The sequence below is a fragment of the Numenius arquata genome, chromosome 1 (genome assembly GCF_964106895.1).
Source record: "Numenius arquata chromosome 1, bNumArq3.hap1.1, whole genome shotgun sequence".
Taxonomy (NCBI): Eukaryota; Metazoa; Chordata; class Aves; order Charadriiformes; family Scolopacidae; genus Numenius; species Numenius arquata.
Window position 1 is genome coordinate 113,321,685 of NC_133576.1, and position 27,376 is coordinate 113,349,060.

At 39.5% G+C, this 27,376-nt stretch overlaps 1 protein-coding gene across 1 annotated transcript in view; it reads right to left on the reverse strand.

Annotated features, from left to right (window-relative positions):
- Positions 1-27,376, reverse strand: part of FREM2 (FRAS1 related extracellular matrix 2) — a 145,174-nt gene that overhangs the window by 51,324 nt on the left and 66,474 nt on the right. The window contains exons 3-6 of the mRNA XM_074146953.1: positions 16,542-16,688; positions 8,299-8,529; positions 5,480-5,605; positions 3,849-4,100 (exon numbers count right to left, since the gene is read on the reverse strand). Coding sequence (XP_074003054.1) covers positions 3,849-4,100; positions 5,480-5,605; positions 8,299-8,529; positions 16,542-16,688 — 756 coding nt within the window. The remainder of the gene's footprint in view (positions 1-3,848; positions 4,101-5,479; positions 5,606-8,298; positions 8,530-16,541; positions 16,689-27,376) is intronic.

Genomic DNA, 27,376 nt, shown 5'->3' on the forward strand with positions numbered 1-27,376 from the left:
GGTGAATGTTTCCTAATTAACTTGCATTGAATGCCAGAGGAGATAAGGTAATGTTGCTAGTGCTGACTTGACTTCCATAGGAAAGATCTCATGTAGTATTATTAAACTTTGACCTTTGCTGTTTGTATCTTTTGACCTGAAGAAGTCAATGCATAATGTTAATCCAGTCACAGTACTTGGAGAAATCACAACTTAATGACATGCTGTGACATTCGTTAAAAAGAAACTTTGTTAAGTAGAAGGTGAATTTAAACAAACAATGAGAAAAATGTATCAGTAGATGTGAAGTAAAGAGACTAAAGTAGACTACAGAACTTACTATGATAACATTACTATAGCTTATAGGCTATTATATATGTGCTAAAGCTTTTACCTACCACTGTTTTAGGCATTTTCTGAATTAAATTTTACTGTTAAAAGCTAAAGAAAGTGTTTTTTATTTCACATAGCATAGTTTCGACTTATTAAAATTAATTTTGTGCATGCAAACAGTAATAACCAATGCTGCTTAAAATCCCTCATTTATTTATGCAGAATTTCAATCATGACTGCCAGTGTTAAATTGCTCACGTTACATAAATGTGTGCATATACACAATCTGAAATAAGCATATATATATTTATGTGTGTGTGATTACATAAATAAATAAGGTAAAACTTATAATTTATCTACTCTGTAGTCTGTACTCTGCTTTTTATACAACAGGCAGCACAACAGATCTCAGATGAACCAAAATGCATATAGACTTTTACCATGCACTATGTTTTTGTACAAACTAAAAGCATGTAGTGGAAAATTTTACTGTTAAGTGAATTGTCAGTAAGTTTTTGAATGCTCTGGAATTTTTTGTGGGGGTACTTTCACTGATACACAAAGCAAAAAGGAGTTTTGTCACACTATTTCAAATATGACGTATGCAACATTTTGGGTACAAAAAGACAAGTGACTGTAAAAAATGATCCAAACCTATCCTTCAAAGCCCCCTTATCTTTCAATATCCAAAATATTGTTTACTCTTGCCAATGAATATAGATGTTTGAGTTGTTGCATAATGAAAATGTTCTACTCTAATGTCCCAAACACTTCCCCATGTCAGCTATTTTAATAAATCCAATAAGATTATTATTATTTATTAAATAATTCCTGTTTAAAAGTTTGTAGCATTGAGGCAAGTTGTGCTCATAAATGCAGGAAATACTAGACTTAAAACTGAGTGCTGGTATACAAATCAAATTACTTCTCATGTTTTCTAATGGCAGTGTTAAAATAAAGGAGATTTCTTGTTAACTTCCCTAATATCTTGTGGGAGTTTCATAAACTGTTAAATTCTCTACTACATTTTGATTGATTAACTTCCATCATTTCCTACTCAAAGTCACTCTATATTACTGTTAAAATGACTGTATAAGCCTATGAATGACAATATCTTATTTTAAATGCTAAAAACAGCACATAAAAGTGTTCCCTCCCAGACAATGAGGTTCCCACTGAAGTTAGATCTCTAATTTTAGCTCATCTCTGTTTTAAATAATCTCTTGGAGAAACATCCTCCCCATCTCAAACTTCCAGTATACATTTTAAGCAGTCAGAACACCTTCAAAAACTGGGTAATCTGCTTCTTCATGGATATGTTTTTATATAGGCATTCTCTCAATATTCTATGGTCTGCTTTCTACAAACCATAAACTTCATGAATTAATCAAAATTACTCAAAAAATCAAATTGTTGTAAAAAACCTACACAAATAAACCTGTATTTCCTACCACAGCAAAGTCAGATTAACATATTCCTATTTCAGTTTGCATTTGATATATGATCTGTTACTTTACAAGAAGTATTATTTCAAACTGGTGTGTTCATTAAGGCTATATGATTACCCAAATGCTCCACAGAGAAAACAGTCACCTCTGTCAGAGGATTACAGGTGAGAAATTTCAAGCAGACTGAGTATTTACAATGCAATTAGATGGGTGTCAACTTCCTGCCTTTAAGAGCTGCCTTTTATATCCTTAACTAGGGAGTAATCACGGTGCTGATAATAACCATCTATCTTGGCATCAGGCTTTCAAAGACTACTGTACTATATAATTCCTCACATTAGTCTTTAGGAAATATGGCAGTGTCACAATAGGTTGTTTATGGCCTCATAGAGAAGACTAAAACAGTTTATCAGTAGTCCTTTCACAGAATTTACAGTTGAGGAGTGAGCCTCCAAACTCCATGCATAAATGAGGGCAATTGTACCAGGAAACTTTTTTGCTACCGCTCCTAGAAAGAGAGTTGCCACACCAATGAAGGGACACACTGAAGGAGTGCCACGTCAATGCCAGGAACACTGAAGGAGAGGCTTGAAGTAACAATAATATTTATATGCATTTTCAAAAGCTGTTGATGATACAGTGTGCTGATTCTACTCTTCCTTAGTCACAGACCTCTCTCTAATCACCACCAGGAATGTCCCTTTCAATAGAATATATCAAAGCTATTGACCACTGGAACAAAGGACATAATTCTGTCAGCTCTTCCTTACTGAGGCGATTTCTAAAGCAACATTACAGTCTTTTGATTATCTGCTTTGTTAAAAAGACAAAGGAAGCACACAGGGACACTTCTAGGCAGAAATTTAAATGCAGCATTAAATCAGAAGGAATATAGCTTGCCTCTTAGCAGCTGCTAGATAGCTTCTAGTCCATCAGGACCTCTAATATGGCCCTTTGGAGCACAATCCAATGGGTCTGAAGACTTTGTGGACACAATCTCAGAATCACACATACGAGGGTCACCATGCAGGGTGACATTTTGGATTACACTTGTGTCCCGGTTTGAAGTAAAACCGAACCAATTTTCTGTTCTGTAACTTTACATCCTAGCTAGGCCTCCTCTAACTCTCTGAAATTAACGGCATATTGTGGAGAAAACTGCTCGTTCTCAGAATGATAAGCCCAATGTTTGTGCTCCGTGCCAAGGAATGGTATGCAGGGAGGCCCTTGCTTATACTTATTGCTGTAACAACCAAGGTCAGCCAATTTCGTTATTTGCCTCCTTAGAGGGTCGGAAATGGAAAAAACGTAGAGGGGTCACATCGGTGGGGAGGAGCGGACAGGACAGGTGACCCAAACCTGACCAACTGGGGTATTCCATCCCATCTGCCCCATGCTCAGTATAAAGGCTGAGGGATCAAAGGGTCAGCCCCTTTTTCCTGCGATGGCCGACGTCCAGAGAGGACTCTGTCTGTTCATCTCCCTTTGATCCCGATCCATGTGTTCCTGACTCCAGAGCTGGAATCCAGTTCCCATTCATCACTGAGTCCAGCCTGGGACTTCCCCAGTGCCTGCCAGTGATGTGACTGTCATCCTGGGAGCTTGATACGGTTTTGTATATATTGTATCTATTTCATTATTTTCTTCTTTATTTTTATTTTAATATTAATTCTTCATTAAAGTAGTTTAGTTCATTCTAAACTTCTGAATCTCCTTATCTCTTTCTCCTCCTCTCTCCTCTTTTTGGGGGGGGAGAAGGGGGGGGAAGGGCCATCTGTCAGTCCGGTTTTGGTAAATTCAGCCGAAACCACGACAACTTCTTACTGTGACAGAATGGAAAGGTGCATCTCCTTGCTCCCAATCACTGCTCATGTGATTTTCTCAAGCCATAAAATATCAATACTAAATACTTTTAAAAACCCACATAGCTTTCTAAGAGTATTTTAAAATCCCAAGATAGAAGCAGCATGTGTTTTAACCACCAGGAACAAATGCAAAAATCCGACTTCTACATGCTGATTTCAGTGTGCTACTACCTGTAGTTTCTGTCCTGGACTGGGAATATCACTTCATTACATGATGTCTTACCGTCATCCTTGTCAGGTACAATGGTAACTCGAGTGCTCGGGAATTCAGCACCAATTCTTCCACCCATCGGCATGCTCAGCAAAACGTCAAAGGTCTCAGTCTCTTCATATAAGGAATCATCTATGATGACGATCCGACACATTTTTTCTCGTTCGTCTTTGTCAAAACGTAGGATGCTGTTGTGATCCTCAGGCCTGGATATGTAGTCAGAGTACGAAAGTACAGAGGTTGGGGCGGTGCCAGTTGCTGTTCCTGTGGCATAAAAGGAAAATAGTCACTATACATACTATGGTTATAATGATCCTTTCACAGAGGCTGAATTTTATTTTCATTATCTTTTAATTTCTATATACTTTTAGGTGGTAAGATGGGCTGAAATCTCTGACCAGATTACATTTCTGAGGTTTCTAGACAAACTACTTCCGTATATGATGCAATGCAAGCACATGGCTCCTCAAATTCATTTGCATTTTTTCAGCTAGAAGGAATATTGTGGTCTATCACAAGAGGCACAGGTTGACAAAGGAGAGCCTGTGAGGACTACAAATTAACTCCTTTAATTAATTAACTCCAGTTGAAGACATGAGGGGTCTAGAGAACAAGTCATATGAGGAGAGGCTGAGGGAACTGGGCATGTTTAGTTTGGAGAAGAGGAGGCTGAGGGGAGACCTCATTGCCCTCTACAACTACCTGAAAGGAGGCTGTAGAGAAGCGGGTGTTGGCCTCTTCTCCCAAGTGAACAACCACAGGACCAGAGGAAATGGTATGAATTTGCGGCAGGGGAGGTTTAGATTAGATATTAGGAAGAATTACTTTACTGAGAGGGTGGTCAGGCACTGGAATGGCCTGCCCAGGGAGGTGGTGGAGTCACCATCCCTGGAGGTACTTAAGAAATGTGTTAACGTGGCACTTCAGGGTATGCTCTAGTGCCCGAGATTGTTGGGTTGGTTGGGTTTTTTGGTGGTTTGTTTTTTTTTTTTTGTGTGTGTGTGTACGGTTGGGCTCGATGATCTCAAAGGTCCCTTCCAACCATTAAGATTCTGTGATTCTGTGATATCGGTAGACCGGAAACTAAATATAAACAGAATTTGATGAAAACAAATTATTTTTATTCCAGATCACCTCAACAAAAAAGTTGCTTCATCTCTCCAGGGGAAAAATAACAATAAAAGCACAGGTGTGGAGAACCCATGCTCTGTGCATAATCAATAGGAGATTGACAGATAGAGGAAGTAGAAGATTGACAATTAAGTAATATTATTGTATACCAGTTTTTTCAAGATACAAGTAAAGGATATCCTGTGCAATCACTGCACTGCTTTCAGTTCTGATCACTTTCAAATATATGGGGCTGCATAGAAAAGCATTACATAAAGATAAAGAATACAGATCTTCTTCATCTTCTAACAAATAGCAGAAATTTGGAACATGATAATTTTTCTGCTGTATTCAATAATACTTAAGACAGATTGCAAAGATGAATAAATTTCCAGTTGAGACTGAAGCAATTTAGATGAAAAAGTAATTATCAGAGTTATAAATTATTTTATTATGCAATAGATGGAACAATTCTTTTGCTTTTCTGTCTCTTTTCCATTTTTGCCTTTTTTTTTGTTATTAGATTCTGTTACCTTGTTGTGTGTAGCAAATAACCATCAGTTCCTGACTCACATCTCCACTTCTTCTGACTGGAATAAATAATTCATCAACATCTTCTTCAATAGTATAGGTGGACTGAGGAATAAAGACAGTCGATTCTGCAAAGAACAGACGCACTTGCTTATGTAGATTTATGGCCTCGTAAACTCAGCTGTAGAACAGCTAGAAGCATTTTAGCATATTCTAAAGTGCAACAAGTAACTCTTATTTATCAGCAATGCTGCTAAATTTGAAGAAAAACTTGGAGCATGAGAGAAGCAGAGTTTCTTAGTCTTTCAGAAATGGTAAATAAAATCAGAGCATTAGGTCTGAATTCACAAGTTCTTACTAAGTAGTCTCTAATTTGTCTAATTTACTTATCTAGTGTTATCAGTGCAAGACAGTGTTTGGAGAGTTTGTCCACAAGGTCTATATTTTAATTATTTCCATAGTATTTCACTATTAACTGTTAACCACAGGAGCATTAATAGCACAGCTAACTCACAGGCAGTGGTTCTGCAAGGTCATTCTTTAACTTACTACATCAAGATAAACATGAAAATAATTTGGCACTGAGGATGCAAGATTGAGCTCTCACTATCTGACTTAGAGATTTGATATGAGTTGGCTACACGTCTACACTCCTATTTTATGAAAAAGAGACCTAGCCAATACAGTCAGTGGAGTCTGGAGAGCAATCTCAGCCTAAAATGTATCAGACTAAAGAATGTTAGATTTGTTTTACAGGGAAAAAAACACCAACATGCCTTTTAAACCCCTTCATTATTTTATACCCATATAAACAGGTTGCTGAGTTTTATGCTGTTATTGGGATTCAGGATCAATTTTTTTCTTGTTCCCTCAAAAACACAAGAACAAAAGGTGATTATGCATATAATTATAAAGCACCTTTAGAGTTTCATTAATATGACTGCAACCCTAACAGAATATGATTGTGTGTAATACCAAATCAAGTGGTATCAGCTGACTGCACAAAGCAAATTTTTTCATTATTTCAGAGCACTTTGGCAAACAATGTTCTGAAAATTGTCATGTGACTGCTTTGAAAACATGTTCCAGGTTTTATTTCTCCAACTGGAAAATACTACTAGCATGACTTAAGGTCAAAAGCTTGCCTTAAAAATGTTGCAATTCAGGTTTGATAAGATCTAGACACTTTCACGATTCCAGCAAGTAAAAAATTCAATGTGAAAACCACCAAAACCCTACCCTTTTGTTTTAAAGTAAAACAGAAGGTAAAACACACACACACAAAATGTTCCTTTTATTTCTCCCTCTAGAATTAAGTTGACAAAATGAAAAACTCTATCCTTCAAAAAAATGCAGGAATATGATTTGTTCTGTTTCCTGTCTCATAATTATCCAACTAGGAGTAAAATGACACTATAAAAAAACATTTAATGGACCTTATGAACAACATAAAAGCTCAGAGGAGAATGACCTACATCTTCTCAGCTACTATAAGGAAAAATATCCTTATGCAATCTCTTTTTGGAATAAAACATTAACTAATGTCCCATACACAAGGGGCTGGTACAGCTTTCCAAACAAGCTCAGTATTTTGGTGCTAAGACTACATCACTCAAATAAATGAATTTTAAAATAATTTTCACTGCAAATAGAATAAAACTTTTGATGTTTCCTATCCAGTTAGTGTCTGAACTTGTTATACCCTATGCTTTAAAAGATGATTAGGAAACAGCCCTTCTACACAAAGTTCTCTATATTTTCCTGTAGATGTTTCTCGATCTGCAGTTATGCATTAGATATTCTCCTATGCATCTTCACTTTATGCATAATTACTACAAATTCTCTGGGACTGTAAAAGGAAATAAAAAAAACTATAGTTGACAATAAGAAAACTCAGATGATTATCTTGAGTTGTGCTATCTCACTGATTATAGAAAAGAGAGATTTAATACATTTTCAAGTAGTTTCTCTCACATACATACTGCTTTCCAAGTTAAGCACTATTATTCATCTCAGCGACTAAATATGGATATCAGATAACCTCTAGTTTAACTTACATTTGTAACTAGGAACTAAGAAACCTCTGACAGTTTTCCTGCCCAGTCGTCTTCAAATGTTAAGTAGGGAAGACTACGTAAAACAAGCTATTACAGTCATTCAATACTTGAAAGATTCCTCAAGGACAGTTTTGTGTGACTGTGGCCCATGGATTCAAGTGTCTGGATGCCACTGAAAAGCAGAGCAACCAGAGCACATTCTAGTTATTATTTTTTTTAATCAGCTTCTTTCTTCATTTACATTTAAACATAATTTTATTTGTTCTTGACACAGCTTGTGTTGAACTTGGTCTAGTGAACCTTACCCTTACTGAGCTTCTCAGCTTGATATTAAGGCCTCACTGATGCAAGTAGTTTGCTCCAAGACCCAAACTTGTTGGGACCAAACATCCTGGACTTTCCTGTACTATCCTCTCCCACATGAATTATCATGTCAGAGCAAACCAGATACACACTGCAAACACATCAAACCAAAAACCTATTATACCTAAAATGAAACCAAAACTAAACAAAACAAAAACCCCAGAAATAATATATCACAGGAAAAATGCAAGTATTTCATCAAAGCATCCTACGTTAGTTACATATTCATGAATCACTTAAAGACATAGAGGACAAATGGCTACCCAATGCCCTAGTCGGTCTTCAGAAATATTCTGAGTAAAGGTAAGCTTTACTATTCATTGTTACTCATAGCATTTGCCCTCCAGTTTATCTCTTGGTATATGCACATATGGGCAGGACACTTTGAGAAAGGTTCTTACCATCTCCTGGGTCAATAATTTCCACTGTGGATACACCAGGAAATTCCAGAACTGCCATGACAGGCTCAGAAAGAACAATTTGAAAGGACTCAGACTGTTCATGTTCACCATCACTCAAAATCCGTACTCGCCATGTAGCTAAGGTTTGGCCAGGATTAAACTGCACTTGCTTCTGGGCTTTTCCTCTGAAGTCTTTATCTTTCTTGGCAGTACCATCTTTGGTGCTAATACCTGCCAAAATCAGAAATTCAGGTCATTAAAAACATCACTCGTAACTTTGCCATCATTATGTCATTTTTTTTTTAAAAAAAGAAGTTTTAGAAAAATACGCTTTTCACAACTTGAGAGTGTTCAAGCCAGCTCTGTTACTCCTGCTGTTAGAGCATGCAGGGATGAAATGACGAAAGCCAAGGCCTCCTTGGAATTAAAATTGGCAAGGGATGTCAAAGTTAACAAGAAGGGTTTTTTCAACTATATTGGAGGCAAAACGACAACTAGAGAAAATGTGGGCCCACTGTTGAACGAGACGGGTGCCATGGTGACGGAGGATGCAGAGAAGGCAGAGTTGCTGAATGCTTTCTTTGCTTCAGTCTTTACTGCTCAGGCCAGCCCTTGGGAGCCATAGAATTTGGAAGAATCTGTGGGAGAATGGCTAGCTGAGAAGGGTTACGTAGACATGATCCAGCTGGCCGAGCAAAAGCTTGAGAAACATCGGATTCAGCCCCCATAACTACTGGGCTGGTAAAGACACCTCGTCCTTGACTATAATTGTTGTAAGATAACAGAGAGGTTGCAGCTGCTCAGGCATGGGAAAAGAGGATGAAAGTAACTGTAAAGAAGGAACCAAGGGCGGAGTTGATCTTTCTAAGAACTAACCAATCATGAGCTTAACTTTTGTAATATGTATGAGCTAATTATGTTAGAACATAAAAGGCCACTGTGTGAATCAATAAACGAAGCTTGCTGATCACTCATATTGAGTGGCCCTGTCTTCCCTCCGTCGCGACAAATGGCGCCCGAAACAGGGACCCTACAGAGGGCTGAACCTGCGAGCCACGGTCAACGGAGTCTCAGTGCTGGTCCTGTAAGCAGCGCAGGAGGCGAAAGGGATTAAAGGAAAAGGTCCCCGCGCCCAAGAGCGAAAGGGATTAAAGGAAAAGATCCCCGCGCCCTGGAGCACCTATAGAGAGTGTCCTGCCGGCTACGCGCCGCCGAAGTCTGGAAGGCTGCAACAGCGCGCTGACGAAGGTATGAATAGACAAGCGGCGTATGATTTGCTCAAATGCTTTTTAGAAAAGCGGAGCATAGAAGGTTTACATTGTAAAAAGGAATTACCAGAGTTATTAGCTTATGGGGCAGCTAGAGGATTCTTTGCCAATCCCGATACAGTTTTTGAGGAAGAGGAGTGGCGGAGATATGGGGATAAAATATTTGATGAAGTAATAAATGATGAGAAGTTAGCCAAGAAACTGATGAAGCCTTGGCGTGCAGTTACGAACGCTCTGGTGATGCATAAAGCAGAGCAGAGAGCTGCTGCTGCTGCGTCTGAAAGGTTAGGGGGATTAACTGGGACGGGTGCAACTGCCTCGCAACAAAAGCCAGCTCCCCCTCCCTCGGGTTGCCCGTTGCCTCCCTCGGTTCGCACTATAGTCGTCCCTGAAGGGGTAGCGGGAACGTGGGAGCACTCGGTCTTTGTTCCATCTCCTCCCGAGTCACCTGGAGATAGTGAGGACCCATCGGCCCCCCCGATGGAAACAGAAAAAGGAGAGAAGTCAGAAGAAAGTTATGCAGGGAAAGGAATGAGCCATAATCCTTCCACGGAGGGGCAGAGTATTATCACAGAAAGACAGAGGATGTGGCAGCAAATTGCAGAGGAGGCGATGGCCTCCGGAGATAGAGAATTTGCCTCGAGCATTGTACATGAGGCGTTCCCGGTAACTTACCAGCTAAATGACCAAGGGCGAATAACTGCCACAATTCAGAACCTAGATTGGAAGTTATTAACTCAGTTGCGATCCACGGTGAGTGACTCAGGGATCAAAGGAGAGCCCACAAGGCAAATGCTAGACTTTATCTGGGGCACCAATATATTACTCCCGGGGGATGTACGTAGTATTATGAAGTTGATTTTGACACAACACCAGCAGCTGTTGTTTAATGCGCATTGGCAGGCTGCTTGTCAGCAATCAGTTGCCACAGTAAGGCAACCGGGAGATCCGTTACACGGAGTCACCCTTGATGAGCTATTGGGGGTGGGACTGTATCTGCGGCCAGAAGCACAGGCACTTATGGGACCGGATAAAGTAAAAGAATCAATGACATTGGCAAGACAGGCTTTTGATCGTCTTAAGGAACCTGGAGGTGTGCCTTCATATATGGGTATTAAGCAGGGAAGGGAGGAACCATTTGGCCTATTTATAGATCGAGTAGCAGACGCCATACAGGCGGCCGGGGTGCCCGATTATCTCAGAGGCACTATACTAAAGCAGTGTGCTATACAAAATAGTAATCTGGCCACACGCAACATCTTGGCTACATTGCCAGGGACATGGACTATCGAGGAAGGACTAGAAAGGATGGCTCAGGTACCGGTAGGGCCACAGGCAATGTTAGTTGAGGCAGTAAAGGAACTAGGGAATAGTTTAAAGGAACACGCGCAGGCTACGCAGAGTCAAGTTCTTGCAGCCCTTGCTCCTTTGCAAGCCTCCGTTCATCGATTAAGTGCTACTGGATCACCTCGCCCACGATGCTACCGTTGTGGCGCTGCTGGACACATCAGACGGAACTGCGACGCCGGCTCAGTATGGTGCAGAAACTGCCAGTCGGACAACCACAATGAGACTGCATGTCGCGCTTCCAAACCGGGAAACGGACGATTCAGCGGGAAGAGCCGCCCCGCGCCGACACAAAAAGCGGCTGCATATCCGGCAGCACTCAATCCCTTCAGCTCAGACCAGCCACAAGCGGAAGCCTCGGCTTGGACCTGGCAACAGCAGTAGATTGTACCCTGTTGGACTCAAAGCCTGTCAGCATTGCTACCGGCACACAGGGACCAATCTGTATCAATGGACAAGCTGTCGGAGCACTACTTATAGGCCGTTCATCAGCCACCATGCTGGGACTTAATGTGTTGGTGGGACTGATTGATAAAGATTACCACGGTGAGATCCAGATCATGGCCCACACGTTATTTCCACTGCTCTTCATCGCTAAAGGCACCAAGGTGGCGCAATTAATTCCCCTACCACATCTTGCGGGAGCCCTTCCACCGCTGCAAGAGCAGCCACGAGGGCAAGGAGCCTTTGGATCTACAGGACAAATGGCCTTACTAACTGTCGGCTTGCGCCAAAGGCCACAACGCCCGGTTGCTGTGCAATACGCCAACCTAACTATATCACTTGTTGCTCTTCTAGACACTGGCGCTGACATCTCCATAATCAGCACGCATAAGTGGCCGGCTCAATGGCCAACCTACGCGAGCAACGCCACGGTCGCAGGAGTAGGAGGATTGACCCTTGCTCGCAAATCACCCCTTCTACGATGGACCATAGGGGACAAGGTACCATCTGGGTTCCCAGCCGTTGGGTAAGGCCCGCCATCGACCACCCTGAAGTCGCCGCTGAAGGTGACCCGACTAATCACCATAAACCAACGGACTGAGACCGCTGCGCCTGAGTGTGAACCACGAGGTCGCAAAGACAGAAATTAATTGTACAGTCTGTGGGGTCTGTAACCCCTAGGTATTATGTGCATGCTATTTGCTTAGAAGTTGAAACAGAGAAAATGGTTAATTTAGGTATAGAAAGCTTTATAGTAGTTGCCTTAGTTGTAAGCATAAGAGCCATCCCATATAGCGAGATGTTTGACCCACGAGAAAATGTGTGGATAACTTTAGCTCGATCACTCAACACGACCAGCTTTTGTGCAAGCCTAGCAACACCCCGCTCCCCATATACTACGTGCCTTATAGGGGTGCTCTTGGAGACTGGTTGGGTCTGTCCGGATGGCTGAGAAACCTTTTACAGACAGGATTGCTAGTCTTAATCATTGTACTAATAGCATTACTTTGTGTGAGTTGTGTGTTGTCTTGTATGAAAACCCTTGTGTTACGGATGTTTAACCAAGCCTATGTCATTCAAAATAAAAACGGGGGAATTGTGGGAGAATGGCTAGCTGAGAAGGGTTACGTAGACATGATCCAGCTGGCCGAGCAAAAGCTTGAGAAACATTGGATTCAGCCCCCATAACTACTGGGCTGGTAAAGACACCTCGTCCTTGACTATAATTGTTGTAAGATAACAGAGAGGTTGCAGCTGCTCAGGCATGGGAAAAGAGGATGAAAGTAACTGTAAAGAAGGAACCAAGGGCGGAGTTGATCTTTCTAAGAACTAACCAATCATGAGCTTAACTTTTGTAATATGTATGAGCTAATTATGTTAGAACATAAAAGGCCACTGTGTGAATCAATAAACGAAGCTTGCTGATCACTCATATTGAGTGGCCCTGTCTTCCCTCCGTCGCGACAAGAATCAGAGAAAGTCTGGACAAAGGAAGACTTTCCCTTGGTGGAGGAAGATCAAGTTAAGGAGCAGTTAAGTGAACTGGATACCCACAAGTCCATGGGTCCTGATGGGATGCACCCACAAGTGCTGAGGGAGCTGGCAGAAGTCATTGCTGAGCCACTCTCCATCGTCTTCGAAAGGTCCTGGAGAACAGGCAAGGTGCCTGAGAACTGGAGCAAAGCCAATGTCATCCCAGTCTTCAAAAAGGGCAAGAAGGAAGACCTGGGAAACTACAGGCCGGTCAGCCTCACTCCTCACCTCCATCCCTGGAAAGATGATGGAACGACTCATTCTGGGTGTCATCTCAAAGCATATGGAGGAAAAGAAAGCTATCAGAAGTAGTCAACATGGATTCACCAACGGGAAGTCATGTCTGACTAACCTGATAGCCTTCTATGATGGCATGACTGGTTGGATAGATGAGGGGAGGGCGGTGGATGTTGTCTACCTTGACTTCAGCAAGGTTTTTGACACCGTCTCCCACAGCATCCTCATAGGTAAGCTTAGGAAGTGTGGATTAGAAGAATGGACAGTAAGGTGGATTGAAAACTGGCTGAAAGACAGAGCTCAGAGGGTTGTTATTAGGGGCACAGAATCTACTTGGAGGTCTGTAACAAGTGGAGTCCCCCAGGGGTCAGTACTGGGTCCAGTCCTCTTCAATATATTCATCAATGACCTGGATAAAGGGATGGAATGTACCCTCAGCAAGTTTGCTGATGATACAAAACTGGGAGGGGTGATTGACACACAGGAAGGCTGTGCTGCCATACAGTGAGACCTGGACAGGCTGGAGGGTTGGGCAGAGAGGAACCTGATGTACTTCAATAAAGGCAAGTGTAGGGTACTGCACCTGGGAATAAATAACCCCATGCAGCAGTACAGGTTGAGGGCTGACCTGCTGGAGAGCACCTCTCAGGAGAAAGACCTAGGAGTCGTGGTGGACAATAGAATGACCATGAGCTGACAATGTGCCCTTTTGGCCAAGAAGGCCAATGGCATCCTGGGGTGCATCAGGAAGAGTGTGACCAGCAGGTCCACAGAGGTTATCCTCCCCCTCTACTCCACCCTGGTGAAGCCCCATCTGGAGTACTGTGTCCAGTTCTGGGCTCCCCAGTTCAAGAAGGACAGGCAACTGCTGGAGAAGGTATAGCAGAGGGCTACAAAGATGATTAGGGGTCTGGAGCATCTCTCTTATGAGGAAAGACTGAAGGACTTGGGTCTTTTTAGTCTAGAGAAGAGAAGATTGAGGGGGGATCTGATCGACACCTATAAATACTTAAAGGGAGGGTGTCAAGAGGTTGGGGCCTGTCTTTTTTCAGTGGTGCCCAGTGACAGGACAAGAGGAAATGGACACAAACTTGAATGTAAAAATTCCCCTGAAACATGAGGAGAAACTTCTTTACTTTGAGGCTGGCAGAGCACTGGAACAGGCTGCCCAGAGAGGTGGTGGAGTCTCCTTCTCCGGAGACATTCAAAACCCACCTGGACAAGTTCCTGTGCAACCTGCTCTAGGTGGACCTGCTTTGGCAGGGGGGTTGGACTAAATGATCTCCAGAGGTCTCTTCAAATCCCACGTGATTCTGCGATTCTTGATCAATTTTGTATTGGTGTCATACATAGAGGTGGAAGCACATCACTTAACATTATGAAAGACAGTTTGGACAGAATTAGACAAAGCAAAACTAGATATTAGAAAAACTCTATATTCTCTGCGGTTAAAGTCAAGTTTCCATTTTTCTGTAATTCAAGTATGGATGCCCAAAAGGGCCAATAGATTTCCCCCCCCTTTAACATTTTTGGTTCTCTTCTATTACAGACCGTCTAAATACAATGCTGCCCGAAACTCTCAAAAATATTTATTTTTCTTAGAAAAAATAAAAACACACCTGGAACGTACAGCCTTCAAGGGGAAAGCTAAGGAAAACATAGAGACACAAACAAGTAAAACATACAGAATAAGGATGAAAAAAGATGTAAAATCTGAAACATGGTGGTCATTCCCACTACAATTAGCATTTTTTTAAATGATTATCCTCTTACTTCAATATTTGCATAATGACAATCATTAAACTCAAATCAAGTTGAAATTGCAAAGCCAAGGGATAAAATCCAATACAGCTCATCCACCAAGACATAGACCTTACATCCTCAGACCCAGGCTGCTCTAAAATGGCTTTTCATTGCAGTTTTCCTCCCTGTTTAAGGCTGTCTGACAGGCCCTCATGGAAATTAGACAGTCCTTCAGAACTACCTTCAACTCATGTGTCTGGCCTCTTAAAGGTCTTTCTCAGGTTTTCAGAAAAAATATTAAAACTTCTCCGTTATCTGCCTCCTTCCCTATCTCTACTGTCCCCTACTAACCTTGCCTTTTTCCTTCCTGCTTGTGCCTCCCCTAAGTCATAGATAATATTTTACAGAAGTTCTATAACCCTTCAGCGCCTTTGGCACTTTACATGGACCAGAAAGGCCAGTAAGCATCTTAATCAATATCTTTATGTTCGTTCCAACTCTATAATTCCATTTTGCAAGATTAAAGTAGTCAGAGGCAAGTTATTCAAACTGCTTTTGCTGGATTTTGAGTCAGCTCAATTCAGAAATTGAACTTAAACCCATAGGTAGAAAATTTTTTAAGCACCCTATTTGAAGAATCAGAAGTCAAATCAGTATCTGTAAATCAGTACCAGTAATTAATTCAAAACACATATCCCTCAACTTCGTATTTCATTAATCTCTTTTATTCTTTTACTTTCTTTAAAAGAAATACATTATCAAAGTTAGTTCACTGTTCAAACCAGAGTCTTTTAAGTTAGTGCCTATATGCCTTAAGTCTCATGCCAAAATAGGTGGCATAACTACATCTCAATACCTGAAGCTCGGATTCTTATTCAGATAGAGACTTAAACAGAAATCTGATTTCTAATCATGAGCATGTGCTCCGTGCCAGGTAAATGCTTACATATCTCTGCGAAACTAGCTTTAAATTGAGTGCCTTTTCTAAGCAGCATAAGCTTACCATAGGTTTCCACATGAAACTGTATAAAGATACTGCTCCCTGGTCCAAATGCACCACTAGCAAGAGAATGGGAACAGATCCAGAAGCTAGAGACAGGTGTGAGGTTGCAGAATGTGATAACACAAGCTTTTTTCACCTTTTCACTCCCCAGACACTGCAAACAGCTTTCAACACCTCCTGTATCAGTCTCAGTTGACTGCCAACATTGACTGAAGAAAACGAGCTTAAAGCTCGTAGCTGCTAATCAGACCAGCTCACAATAGCCTTCCTGGGAAATGATGTATGTTTATTGTCTTTCCAATTGCTATAAATGTGTTTTCTTATTACAGGAAAAATAAAATCTGGACAGGAGCTGTATTCTGTGAAACAAATGCAACAGTGGTATCAATCAAATCAAAGAACGAAGGACTAGGTCTTGGGTTGTTAAGCTAAACATTAACTGCAGAAGACCAAAAAAAAGAAAAAAGTGAAAATTTTATCATATGACTAAAGAAAACATACACTTAGCATAACAAAAGATACTTGCTTTAATAAATAAACATACTCCTTTGAATCTAGCTTGCTTAGTATTGAACACCAGTAAAAGGACATAGCTGTATTGACACATTTTATCAGCCAGTTGGTCAGTGATTTATAGAAGCAATTGATAAGGTTAAAATCGAACTCACTTATAAAAGAGGTTTCCCCCAGGTAACCTCTCCGTTTAAGAACAACATCAAGATATTTGGAGTCTTCATTTACTAAATAATACTCCTTTTCTAGTGAGATCCACGCCCAGTTTAGGCGAAAATGTTGATTCTTCAGCTTATTGCCTCCTGCAAAACAAAATCAGAAAGATATGTTTACTAATTTTTCTTTTTTGTTAAATACTACTTTGTTTTTTGACATTAATGTAACCTGTATTCTGAGTAAGACATATCTTATCTGGACATTACAATCCAAATGTTTTAAAGATTTTAAACTAAGAAATAGCAAGTAAAGAACTCAACCATGATATATTTGGTACATACAGAAATAAATTTTATCTTAGATGCATACAAGCTAGTCACATTCATTCCAGAGTATGCTAATTTTCTTATTTTTCAAGGGAAAAAGGATAAGAATTAATAAAAATATATTTGGGTTGCCTTTTTTAGAAATAGCAACGATTGTGGATGATCCAAGTTCCTGAAGAACTGTATTGGTTATTTCCAAATAACACACAATGTAGGACATCATGCAGAACTACCTCAAAGTGATAAGACTACCAGAAGCACTGCAAGACCCTTAGTGTCCTGAGAGACTGGAGATGATACCTACCATCTTTTAGACTGCATTTACCCATGCAGTCTGCTTCTAAAACTCAGTATTTTGTTCACTAAATCTAACAATTTCTGCTCTTATTGGTTTAGAATCTATACATCAGCACCATATGATTTTAGGAACAGCTTTCACATCTTCCTAGGGAATGGTTTCAACAAGAAACCCCCGATATATGCCACAGTTTAAAGCTATGCTGATGCCCTCCTAAGCTTACATGATTGTAACTGTTGGATTAAGTGTGATTGCCTATGTCACCTAAGAAGACTTCGAGAGATACAAATGCCTATTGGAATTCTCTTAAAGTATTTTGCAATATGAAGAGTGCTCTTCGCTGAGTAAGCCACTGAGATGTGTTTTGAGAGTCAGTGTTCAATAGACCAAAAGATGTCCTCACAGTTCTTTTAAAACAGGCACAACTGTAGCAACACGCTCCTGGTGAAAAAAGCAAGACTCCTGGGATCCTTTCCAAGACATCTACTGTAGCAGTAGAACAACAGCTTCCCCGCAGTCCCTCTGAACATGAATGGTTTCTGTGCCCTCAAACACTGGGAAGGGAAAGCACAGGACACAAAGCAGCACACTCAGCTGGGGAAACTGAACGGTTAACAAGGACCAAGTCAGCATCTCTGGCTGGCAGAACTGTCTTTAAGTTGAACAATGTATTTCCTCTTAGAATAATGGGAAGAACCTTCATAGTCCTCCTCAAGCAAAAATGCCCATGTATTTATCAGCAGAAGTAGAGCCCATTTTTTGAAGCCAAAGCAATGCAGGAGCACAGGAAGCATCCCTCAAAGTTTTGGATGTTAAACTCCAGCTGCAAAACACTAAGCACCAGCCTAAAATCTGAGCATGCCTCAGCTTAATCTCTCGCTTCCAGCAGAAACAAAGCTGTTGTGTCTACAATTAGTGGGATTTGTACAACTGCAAACCAGCAGGAAGGGTCTATTGAAATGGCAGAATTCATGGAGTTGTTCTTAGTCTAAAAAGGCAATCCAAAAACAACAAATGCAAACAGATGGCACTCTAAGGTCCAGTTATAAAAGCTACTTTTTTTTCAGTTGGAAAGGTAATATCTGAAAAGAGCTAGCATCCATTTCAGTGACTATAAACCAAGTATTTGCAAAACAGACTGAATTTCTCAAGTTAGATTAACACATTTCTGATAAAATATAGCATAGCTTTACTTTCTCATGTCCAGTTTACCTCCATCTGTTCACTGATTTTCCACAGTAAAAAGGCATTTCTTGTCAGTGTAGGGATTCCGGATGCCACAGATAAAAGGGCATGACAAATCAAGTTCTGTATATCATCCTAGTGGATGCATTTGCTATTACTCAGGAGAATCCTCTAATTTCCATAGCAAGAATAAAATAACCTGTTTAGCTCACTGAAGGCAGATGCTCACTTAGCAACTGTCTTCTGGAAATGTTGTCTTGTCTAAGAGGCTGTAGTCTGATTTCCTTCCCACAAGGTGCTGCTACAGAACAAGGTTTGCTCAGGTAACAAATGTCTGAATTGTGCAAGGAATTCCCTTTAGAAAATGAATAAAGTAATTCTTCTGAACAGCTGAGAAACATATCTAAGTATTTCAGTTCACTCATGGCTTAAATACTGGAGGAAAAGCCAAATGGAGCTTGGTTTTCTCCTTCCAGTTTCTTCCATTCTGTTCCTTGAAAAATTAGGCAGACCTTCCATATGTTTGCACTCTGCTTCAAAGATAAGCTTCTATATTTTATATTGACCTGTCAACTAGAAAAAAACAACCATACTTGTGTAATCTAACCTAAAGGCAATGGTACTGTGTAAACAAAAGGAGGAGAATGCTTATTGGAATATCATGCTGCACTCCTTGCCCTGCTTCTTTCTGCTCTTTTGGTCTCTACTGTTAATGACAAAGGGGAAGGCTACAAACACACATACTAAAAACCGTAATGAGCAGCACAAGAAAACCAGTAACTACAGCGGTAGCTATACCAGCGCTTACATTAGGTTAGCCATATGTTATGTCTTCCCATTAGTTCCTTGGGACAAATGCAACAGAATGTGTCTTGTTCTTTAATCTAGTGAGAAAAGCCATTTGTGTGCCGTCCCCGAACACACTGCCCAATTTAAGCATAAATTGACAGAGGAATAAAAGTTTCTAAGATATAGAAGGAACAAAAATGCACTGCTAATTAGAGGAGAGAGAACCCATTCGTAACACTATTGAGAAAAAATCCTGCTGCATGAGCTTACTAGAAACAAGAATGTCAGACATTGGAAACCCCCCAGCTGAAGGAAAAGCTTCTAGCAGAGTTTGTATCTTTTTAGACAGAAGGGATGGAAAGCAATAGGAAATCTGGCATCATTTGTTCTACTGTGCGAAGAACTAATGGTTTAAACATATTGTGGACACAAGCACACTATCTACTGCTTGCTTACACACAGCTCTCTTACGTTTCACCTCAAGTGTCTTAAATAGCTCAACCTTAAATGTAATCTATATTTGCATGTAATTACTGAACATATCAAAATTACTATACAAGAGAAAAAATCCCAGCTGTTAAAAAGGAACAGTCATATGGAGAAATTTCAGTAGCCAGCTACCAAACCAGTTAATTCCTGTCATTGATGCTATGGAAAATGTTGAAGTATATTGAGTTAGAAACCAAATGAGAGGATGAAATTTAGGAAGCAAAAAGCACAAGAAAGGCAATATGAAAGATTTAATATTGTCTTAATCCCACCTATTTCTTGCTTTCAGCCATTTCTTTCTATTTTTTCTTAGAGTGAAAAAAAACATCCCAAATAATTACTTCTTGGGGCCGTTCAGCAAGCCTCATTTCTACAGGCCTACTCCTGCCCCTGAAATATATATTGTTCACCTTTTAGAACGTGTAATACTAAACCCATCAGATTTAGAATTTTGAGAAAGAATATAGATATTTTAGATCTTGCTTTCTTCACTTTGTGCTTTTTGTGTTCAGAAGAAGTCTTTTCTAAATTATACAATATATTTCACAGTCCAGTGTCCCCAAAGAATAAGCCCAATGTTGTCGTTGTTGCTACTATTCTTATTATTCTTGTTATTACTATTATTATGGACCTCTGACACAATAGAACAGGAAAAATATAATACATCTCATTTATTTTCAGGTATTTATTTTGGGGATAGAAATCTTAAACTGTCTTTATAGCCAAAATCAGGAAAGAGGCATGTTGTAAGGCTATGACTTATTTTAGGCATCTATTTTTGAATGAGATTAGCTGTGCGTCAAAATATGCAAAAATACATGCATTTTTCCTCAGCAGCTGTTAAAGATGCCTGTTGTGACCAGTTAGCTTGTAGAGATTTTTATTATAGTCATGTAATGCCGAGTAAGATGAATTCCACCATGCCTAAACTAGGTGAAACTAGGCCTTTTCTACAACATAGTACAGCCAAGCACCATGCAAACATAAGATCTGTAAAGAATATTAAGAGTATATCTTTCAGAAATTATATCAGAAATAAAATTGCACATGCCATCTTCATTTAGTTCCCCATTAAATTAATTATGTGCCCTACAATAATATTTCTATAGGCAAATTAATTTTGCATTGCTCACTAGCACTTCCCTTGGGTTTAGTCAAACATTGAGCTGCGAGGCAAATAATTATGGTACTATACCTCAATGACAGTTTTGCTTTTGTTCCTCTCCCAGACAAGTGCTTTTAATACAAATACATCAGAAGTTTGGAGAGGGAAGCCATTACTAGAGTGCCTTTAAAACTAAACAAAAACGAGGGTCATGTTACAACGAGATAAATCCAAAGTAACTTCCAAAGTAATTTTTCTTATACATCAATGAGACAAGGTTGGCAAGACGTTGCTATAGTGATGCGTGAAAAGCTGTTTCTTGAATTTTGCCAGAGATCAGATTTAACAGCAGTGCTAAACCAGAATATGCTAGAGAAGATGGGAAGAGTTGTAGGAATCAATTAAAACCTTTGTAAAGACCTAAAGCTAAGGACCTAGAGTAAGGTGGGTCACAAAGTAACTTCATGTCTGACTGAGGCTGCTGAGGACAATACTCTCTGAAAATGTTTGCCTGCATGGGACGACTCAAAGATGGATGTCACCTAGAACAGGTCTTTACAGGAGTCCTGTCAGCAAATTGCTCACCTGTCAGAAAACAGTGATATATTATTTTTGCACAGATCATCAAACTAGAAATTCTTAGAAAGATCAAATCATCTGGAAACTCCAGTTCCAGTTACTCAACATGAATAAAAGAGGAGAGAGAAGAGAACTTGGTCAGTAAACTGGTTAAAGGGAAAAATATTAAAATGAATATTCCCATTTAAGCATTTATCTTTCTAACTATGCTGCTCAGATACCTGTAAAAAAGATATAAAGCCCCCATGAGAAATACAGATTAGACTGTCAGAACTTTCTGTCATGATGCAAAGAGCTCAGAGAAGGAAAGATTTGATTCCAGTTCTCTCTACAGATCACTGGGCTGTGGGAAGACAGTGTAAAATATATCTCTGTCATTAAATGGTGTATCTTGAGCATTGGCAACCTGAAGGGCATTCCATAAAGAATGTCTGATTGTAGCTTTGCTGTCATTAGGAGATTTCCCAGAACCTTAATTTATAAACAAAAGCATACAACTACACCACACTTCACTTACTGACGCAATAGAAATGGATGTATCTTCATACAGATATTGGCTTCCCTACACGGTATCCATGGCATAATGAGTCAGAGATGAATCCGCTAACGAATGCCCAACCTGTATAACCACAGCCACGCAGACTCATTGTGTCCACAAGATGTAAGTCTGTACAAACACAGCTGTCTGGTACTTATAGAGCTTTATGGAGCAACATATCTGCTCTCTTTAGTCATTGGATGAGGTTGTTTAATGGGGGGGAAAAAATTCTATAAATTCTTCCAGGGTAAAGAACATAAATCAATCACAAGAAAGATAGAGGGGGGAAAAAAAAAAAAAAAGGTAAATAAAGAACTAAGAAAGAAGAGTTCCTTTAAAAATTTTACTATTGGTCTTTTCTCCTTTCTTTTCTTATCTGGCTTCCTAAACAGACTGCAAAAGGAGGTTAATAAGGAGAACCAGAGCAATTGCAAAATATTAACAACCACACCTATAGTTCAGGAATCATTGTATAGCATAATTAGAACCATAGCAAGACATTTTAATAAATCCTATGTTTCCTCCCTCTTCTTCTGTTCTTTCCAGGTCCTGCTACTGCTTGCTGATTTGCTTGCATGTCTGCAAGAGCTGCAGTTTTTCTTCTTTGGGTCAAAATATTTGACCCTACTGTGCACCTCATTCAGACAGGGTTACTGAAGTCGGCACTACTCTATCCTCCTTCCTATGGATCTCCTCTTTGCAGCAGGTACATGAAACATCTAAAAAAGGAAATCCACTCCTGAACTTGATTTCAGCCTGCTGAGAAAACAAAGACACAGAGAGAGGAAAGAAAAGGGAATCGTCCGTCTTTAGACATCTGTTCCATTTTTTCATCCTCTGATTAGCCTCCTTCTCTGCCAAGCCAACTTAGTTAATATGTACTAGGATAAAGTTACCTCAACAATTTTATTAGAAGTTGAATCTGATGTGAAAGGCAGAAATCTTTATCCCAAACATCATGATTCCCCATTTAGCCATGGGGCTCCCTCTCTCCAACCTTAGCATTTCCCAAACTTTTTGATCTCCACACTATTTGCTAGTCATTAGTCGTGGTTTGTATGAACGTGGTTTTTTTGCCAGACTAGAGAAGGAACATATAATCTTAGGTGATTCTGCTAGTCAGAATAAATACGGAGAAGCTATATGTTCAGCTCAAGACACATAGTTTCAACAACTCTGATTTGCTATACCATGTCACAGTCAGTACATTCTAGCTCCAGGTTAAAAGGGCAAAGGTCTCAAGTAAATCTTGTTTGTCAAACTATTAAAAATTTCCTGCCTATAAAATAAATAATATTTGTTCTTTATTCAATGCATTGGGGCAGCACATCATATGCTATTCCCTCTGCTGTGAAAGATCATGAGAAAAGGCATATCCTGTAAAACAGCCTTAATTTCGTATGTGAAATGCGTAAGTAAACCCAGTACGTAAAATACGCCATTAGAATGTTTTGAATTGACTTCAACAATGCATAAGCTAAGCCAATAATTTTATCCAACTAGAAACCCATAAAATTGCTTCACTTTTATACATCTTTTTCAAATGTACTACAATGGACTCCAACCACAAAAATAACTTGCTGAACTCTGCACCCTGCTGCACTCTCTCTGCTGCTGTAACTCAATATATTTGCAGAACAACCAAAACCAACCCCCTAAACTAGCCCCTAGTGATTAGGGACTAAAACAATGCTTTCTCTGACTTCTCATGAGAAAACACACACTTCCCAGCATTATGGACTTGGCTTGACTGGAGTGTAATTGCTGGTATCCAATGAACTGCAGACAGTTTCCGTCTTTCAGTAGTTTCTGTAACTCTTTTTTTGCTTCTGTTTTATGTCTACCCCCAAGAAACAAGTTGGAATGGCCACATTTGCCAGGGCTCAGACTAAGCAAATGCTTGAAGTCACGTAGCAGAAAAAATATCTGAAGAATACTGTGTAGTTGCTTTGTTACAAAAAGAGAAGGGGAAGTGAGAGAAGAGACATGAGTGTAAAGGCTAGCTAGTGCATATTAAATTTTGATCCTAGTAAAATTCAACTAAGCGTAACTAAGGATGTCTCCAAGCACAGTCTGGAGATTCACGCTGGGTTAATTTAAGGACTTCCAAATTCAAGTCTATCCCCAGTTCTTCTGCAGGAGATTAACCAGATTCTGATTAAGAGATTAACCATATTTTCATTTACTGAAACTGTGGAATTGAACATGCACTGGCTCTTCAGCCACTGCCTTTCATAGCTTTAAATTAATTTCAGTTTAAATCAGCTCAGTATAAATTAGTTCACCAAGAGCGAGGACACCTTCACTCTGTTGGCTGCATGAAGAGGCTGCAAGCTTTCAAGGAAAAGAGCAAAGCCGATAAAGAGAAACCCAGTTTGAATCACCAAAGAAAGATGCTGGAGCACTGCGTGTGTTTGAAAGCCTTTATAGATATTTAGGGGTGAGCTTTGCAACTGATTTCAAGGGAATCCAAAACATTCATTTGCTGGTTTGGGATTCTGTGGGGGATTCTAGGAATTAGCTCTGCAGAGGCTGAATTCTTCCCACTTCTACAGTTCCAATGGAGAACACGTAAATAATTTCACGGATTCGGGTACTACTGAAGTGCTGCTACTAATTGAAATGCTTAAGCACATACCCATACATGCTTCTGAATCATTGTCTGTAACACAAAAGAAAGACATTGAGCTACCTCAAAAGTTCTTAGCAGGACTGAACAAAGTACAACTGAGCAAAAAATATTGATACTATTCTCCTTCTCCCTCAAAATACCAATCCATCAAAGTTGTTCACAAAAAGACGGGCTTTGATTAATCTCTTCACTGAAAATATTGCTAGAGAATAAATGTTGAATTTTCATCTTTTTCCACAGTCTGCCATAAGTCTTTTAGGTATATATAACTTCTCATATTAATACGGTAACAAATGTAAACTAATTTTTAATGTAAAAACTAAAAATACTAAAAATTTATTTTTTCTTCAAATTAAAAAGCCTATGATCAATTATTTTGCAAAACTTTATAAGAAATTTGACTTTTTGTCCTGATTCAAAATAAAATACCTCAACACATTTTCACAGGATATGAAAAATTCTTACTGCTCTGCTCAAAGACTTAGCAACTGTCCAGTATTTGTTGGTGAACATACATAGAATACGATTCACAGAATCACATTAGCTAATACTTTCTCCTGACAATCACACTTTAGAATTTGATCAGTCTCATTTTAAAGTAGATACTTAAAATACATCAGATACAGTCTAAATTTTCTTCTAAAACAGCAACGAGTTTAAATGAAAGTAAGGGTAGACTAAAAGTAAAATAATGACAGTCCATTAGACACAAAACCATATATACTATTTATATTAATCATGCATATTTTTATATTAATATATTCACAAAAGAATGGGTATATAATACTTGTTCTATGTACATACCAACAATAACATAGTACAGCGCTTTAAAATCTTTAAAACATTCACAGTGCAGCTAGACAGGTTACTGTAATGACTATGACCAAAAGACCTGATCTAAATCCCATTGATACACTGGATCATCATACAGTTTATATGGAAAGATTTATTTGGAAATTGAAGTGCCACAAATATCAGTTCCATATTTTCTAATTAATGTCCTCATTACAAATCTAATTCCCATCCTTATTACAAATCAGAACTGACAGTGTTTTCTTTCCAGAAATACTTTGTCTCACTGAGTATCAACAGGAGCAAGGCATTCATCGCAGAATCTGCTGAAAACAATTCCTAATCAGACTCGATACTTCTCAGCCTGCATACACTATTGGGAAAAAAAACCAAAGAAAACCCTCCAACATCTAAAAATGATGAAAGTGAGCATTTTAAAGGATCAGGATACCCTACAAATAATAACCAGAAGCTATGCTGAATGCTCCTGATTTTGGCCAATACTTGAGGTCAAGCAGTCACAACAGGCTGCTGTTTGGCAGGCAGACCTCTAAGAAACTCCCGTGCAGCAGGAGGCACAAGCCAAAGTTGGGTTGTACTAAATTTGCCAGGTGACAGCTAACAAAGCAGAAGAAAGACTTTATATTGCCCTGTCACTGTTTCTAAGGTGATGAACTTTAAAAAAAAACAACAAAAAACCCCCCCAAAAAAACCAAAAAGAAAAAGTGTGCCACCTGTCTCTTGGTTGGTTTTTCCTTATTTCCTAGGCACTTATCAGGGATTATTTTAAACTAATCAGTATGTACAATCACTGCTGATCGCCCTTATTTGGAAGTAGTAAAGGAGAAGGGAGACAGTAAAATGTTTGGGAGTTTACCCTCCCTTCTGGAGAGCTAACTCATATAAACAGATTCAAGAGAAGCAGGACAAAACCAAAACTGAGGGGATGGACAGGAGAGGAAGCATTTGAAAGGAGACAATTGACAGCTACTGAATGTACTGTCTCACCAGACCCAGAAAAGGGAAGGTACCAGAAGGCAGAGCTGTCTGCAGGCTGTTCTATTAGCAGCACTCAGAAGTCCTTGTTCTTATTGTAGAGGTAAATCCTTATTTTGAAACAATGCTTTATTTTATTGCATATTGGATAAATAATGACCACTACTTTTCAATTAAAAAAAAAAAAAATCAGAGCAGCCAAATTCAATAGTTCCAGTGAATAACCACTACTGGCAAAACACAGTATGTTTTTGCTCAGGTTCTAGTGCACGGGAACATAATTAACTGGCTCCTGTTCCACAAAAGGTGAATACAAGAGACCTGTCACTTAAGGGTAGGATGCGTATAATGTAATCTTACCATGCAGAAGACATATGTTTAATTTATGCTAGCTGTCTAGGCACAACGAATGGAAAGAACTGCATCTTCAGGAACTGCAGGTACATCTGATACGAACAGCTGGATTACCCTCCAGAAAGATTTGGTCCACTCCATTGAATGTAACGAGGGTGTTAACCCACCAGTCTAGATGGCAACTAAAGTCCAATGACGTGATTTTTATGCATGCACAAAGAAAAGTCCTGAGAAAACTTGAAGATATGACTAGTCCTGAACTGTATTACAGTAAACTTGCAAATTCAAACACTTTAAAAGTAATCTTTAGAATATTTAAAAATAACAGCAAAAAATCCATTTGGATTAGAATATTTATTCTCTTATTATAAAGTTATTCCCATGTTATCCTTGAACTAATCAGTGATTTTTGTATTTGTTTGTTTTACAAACTGATATCACATCAGAAAAATAATTTAAACTTCCTTGTGAGTAGTAACAGACAAAACCCAAACACACCACTCAAGCTGTCATGTCTATCATTAAACAATGCCCATATTACCTAAAGCAGAATACCTTTTTTCCTAAGGATCCCCACCCTGCACCTCCCTCTGAAGGAAAAAACTACCACCTGGATTAGTAAGGCTTCGTGCACGCATGGCCTGCAGCAGTAAGTAAATTTATTAGATCTCTGGCAACACATTCTTAAAATAAACTTAATAAGTCTTCAGGTCTCTGCTTACTCATTCGTTTTGTGGCGCCAGACAACTTC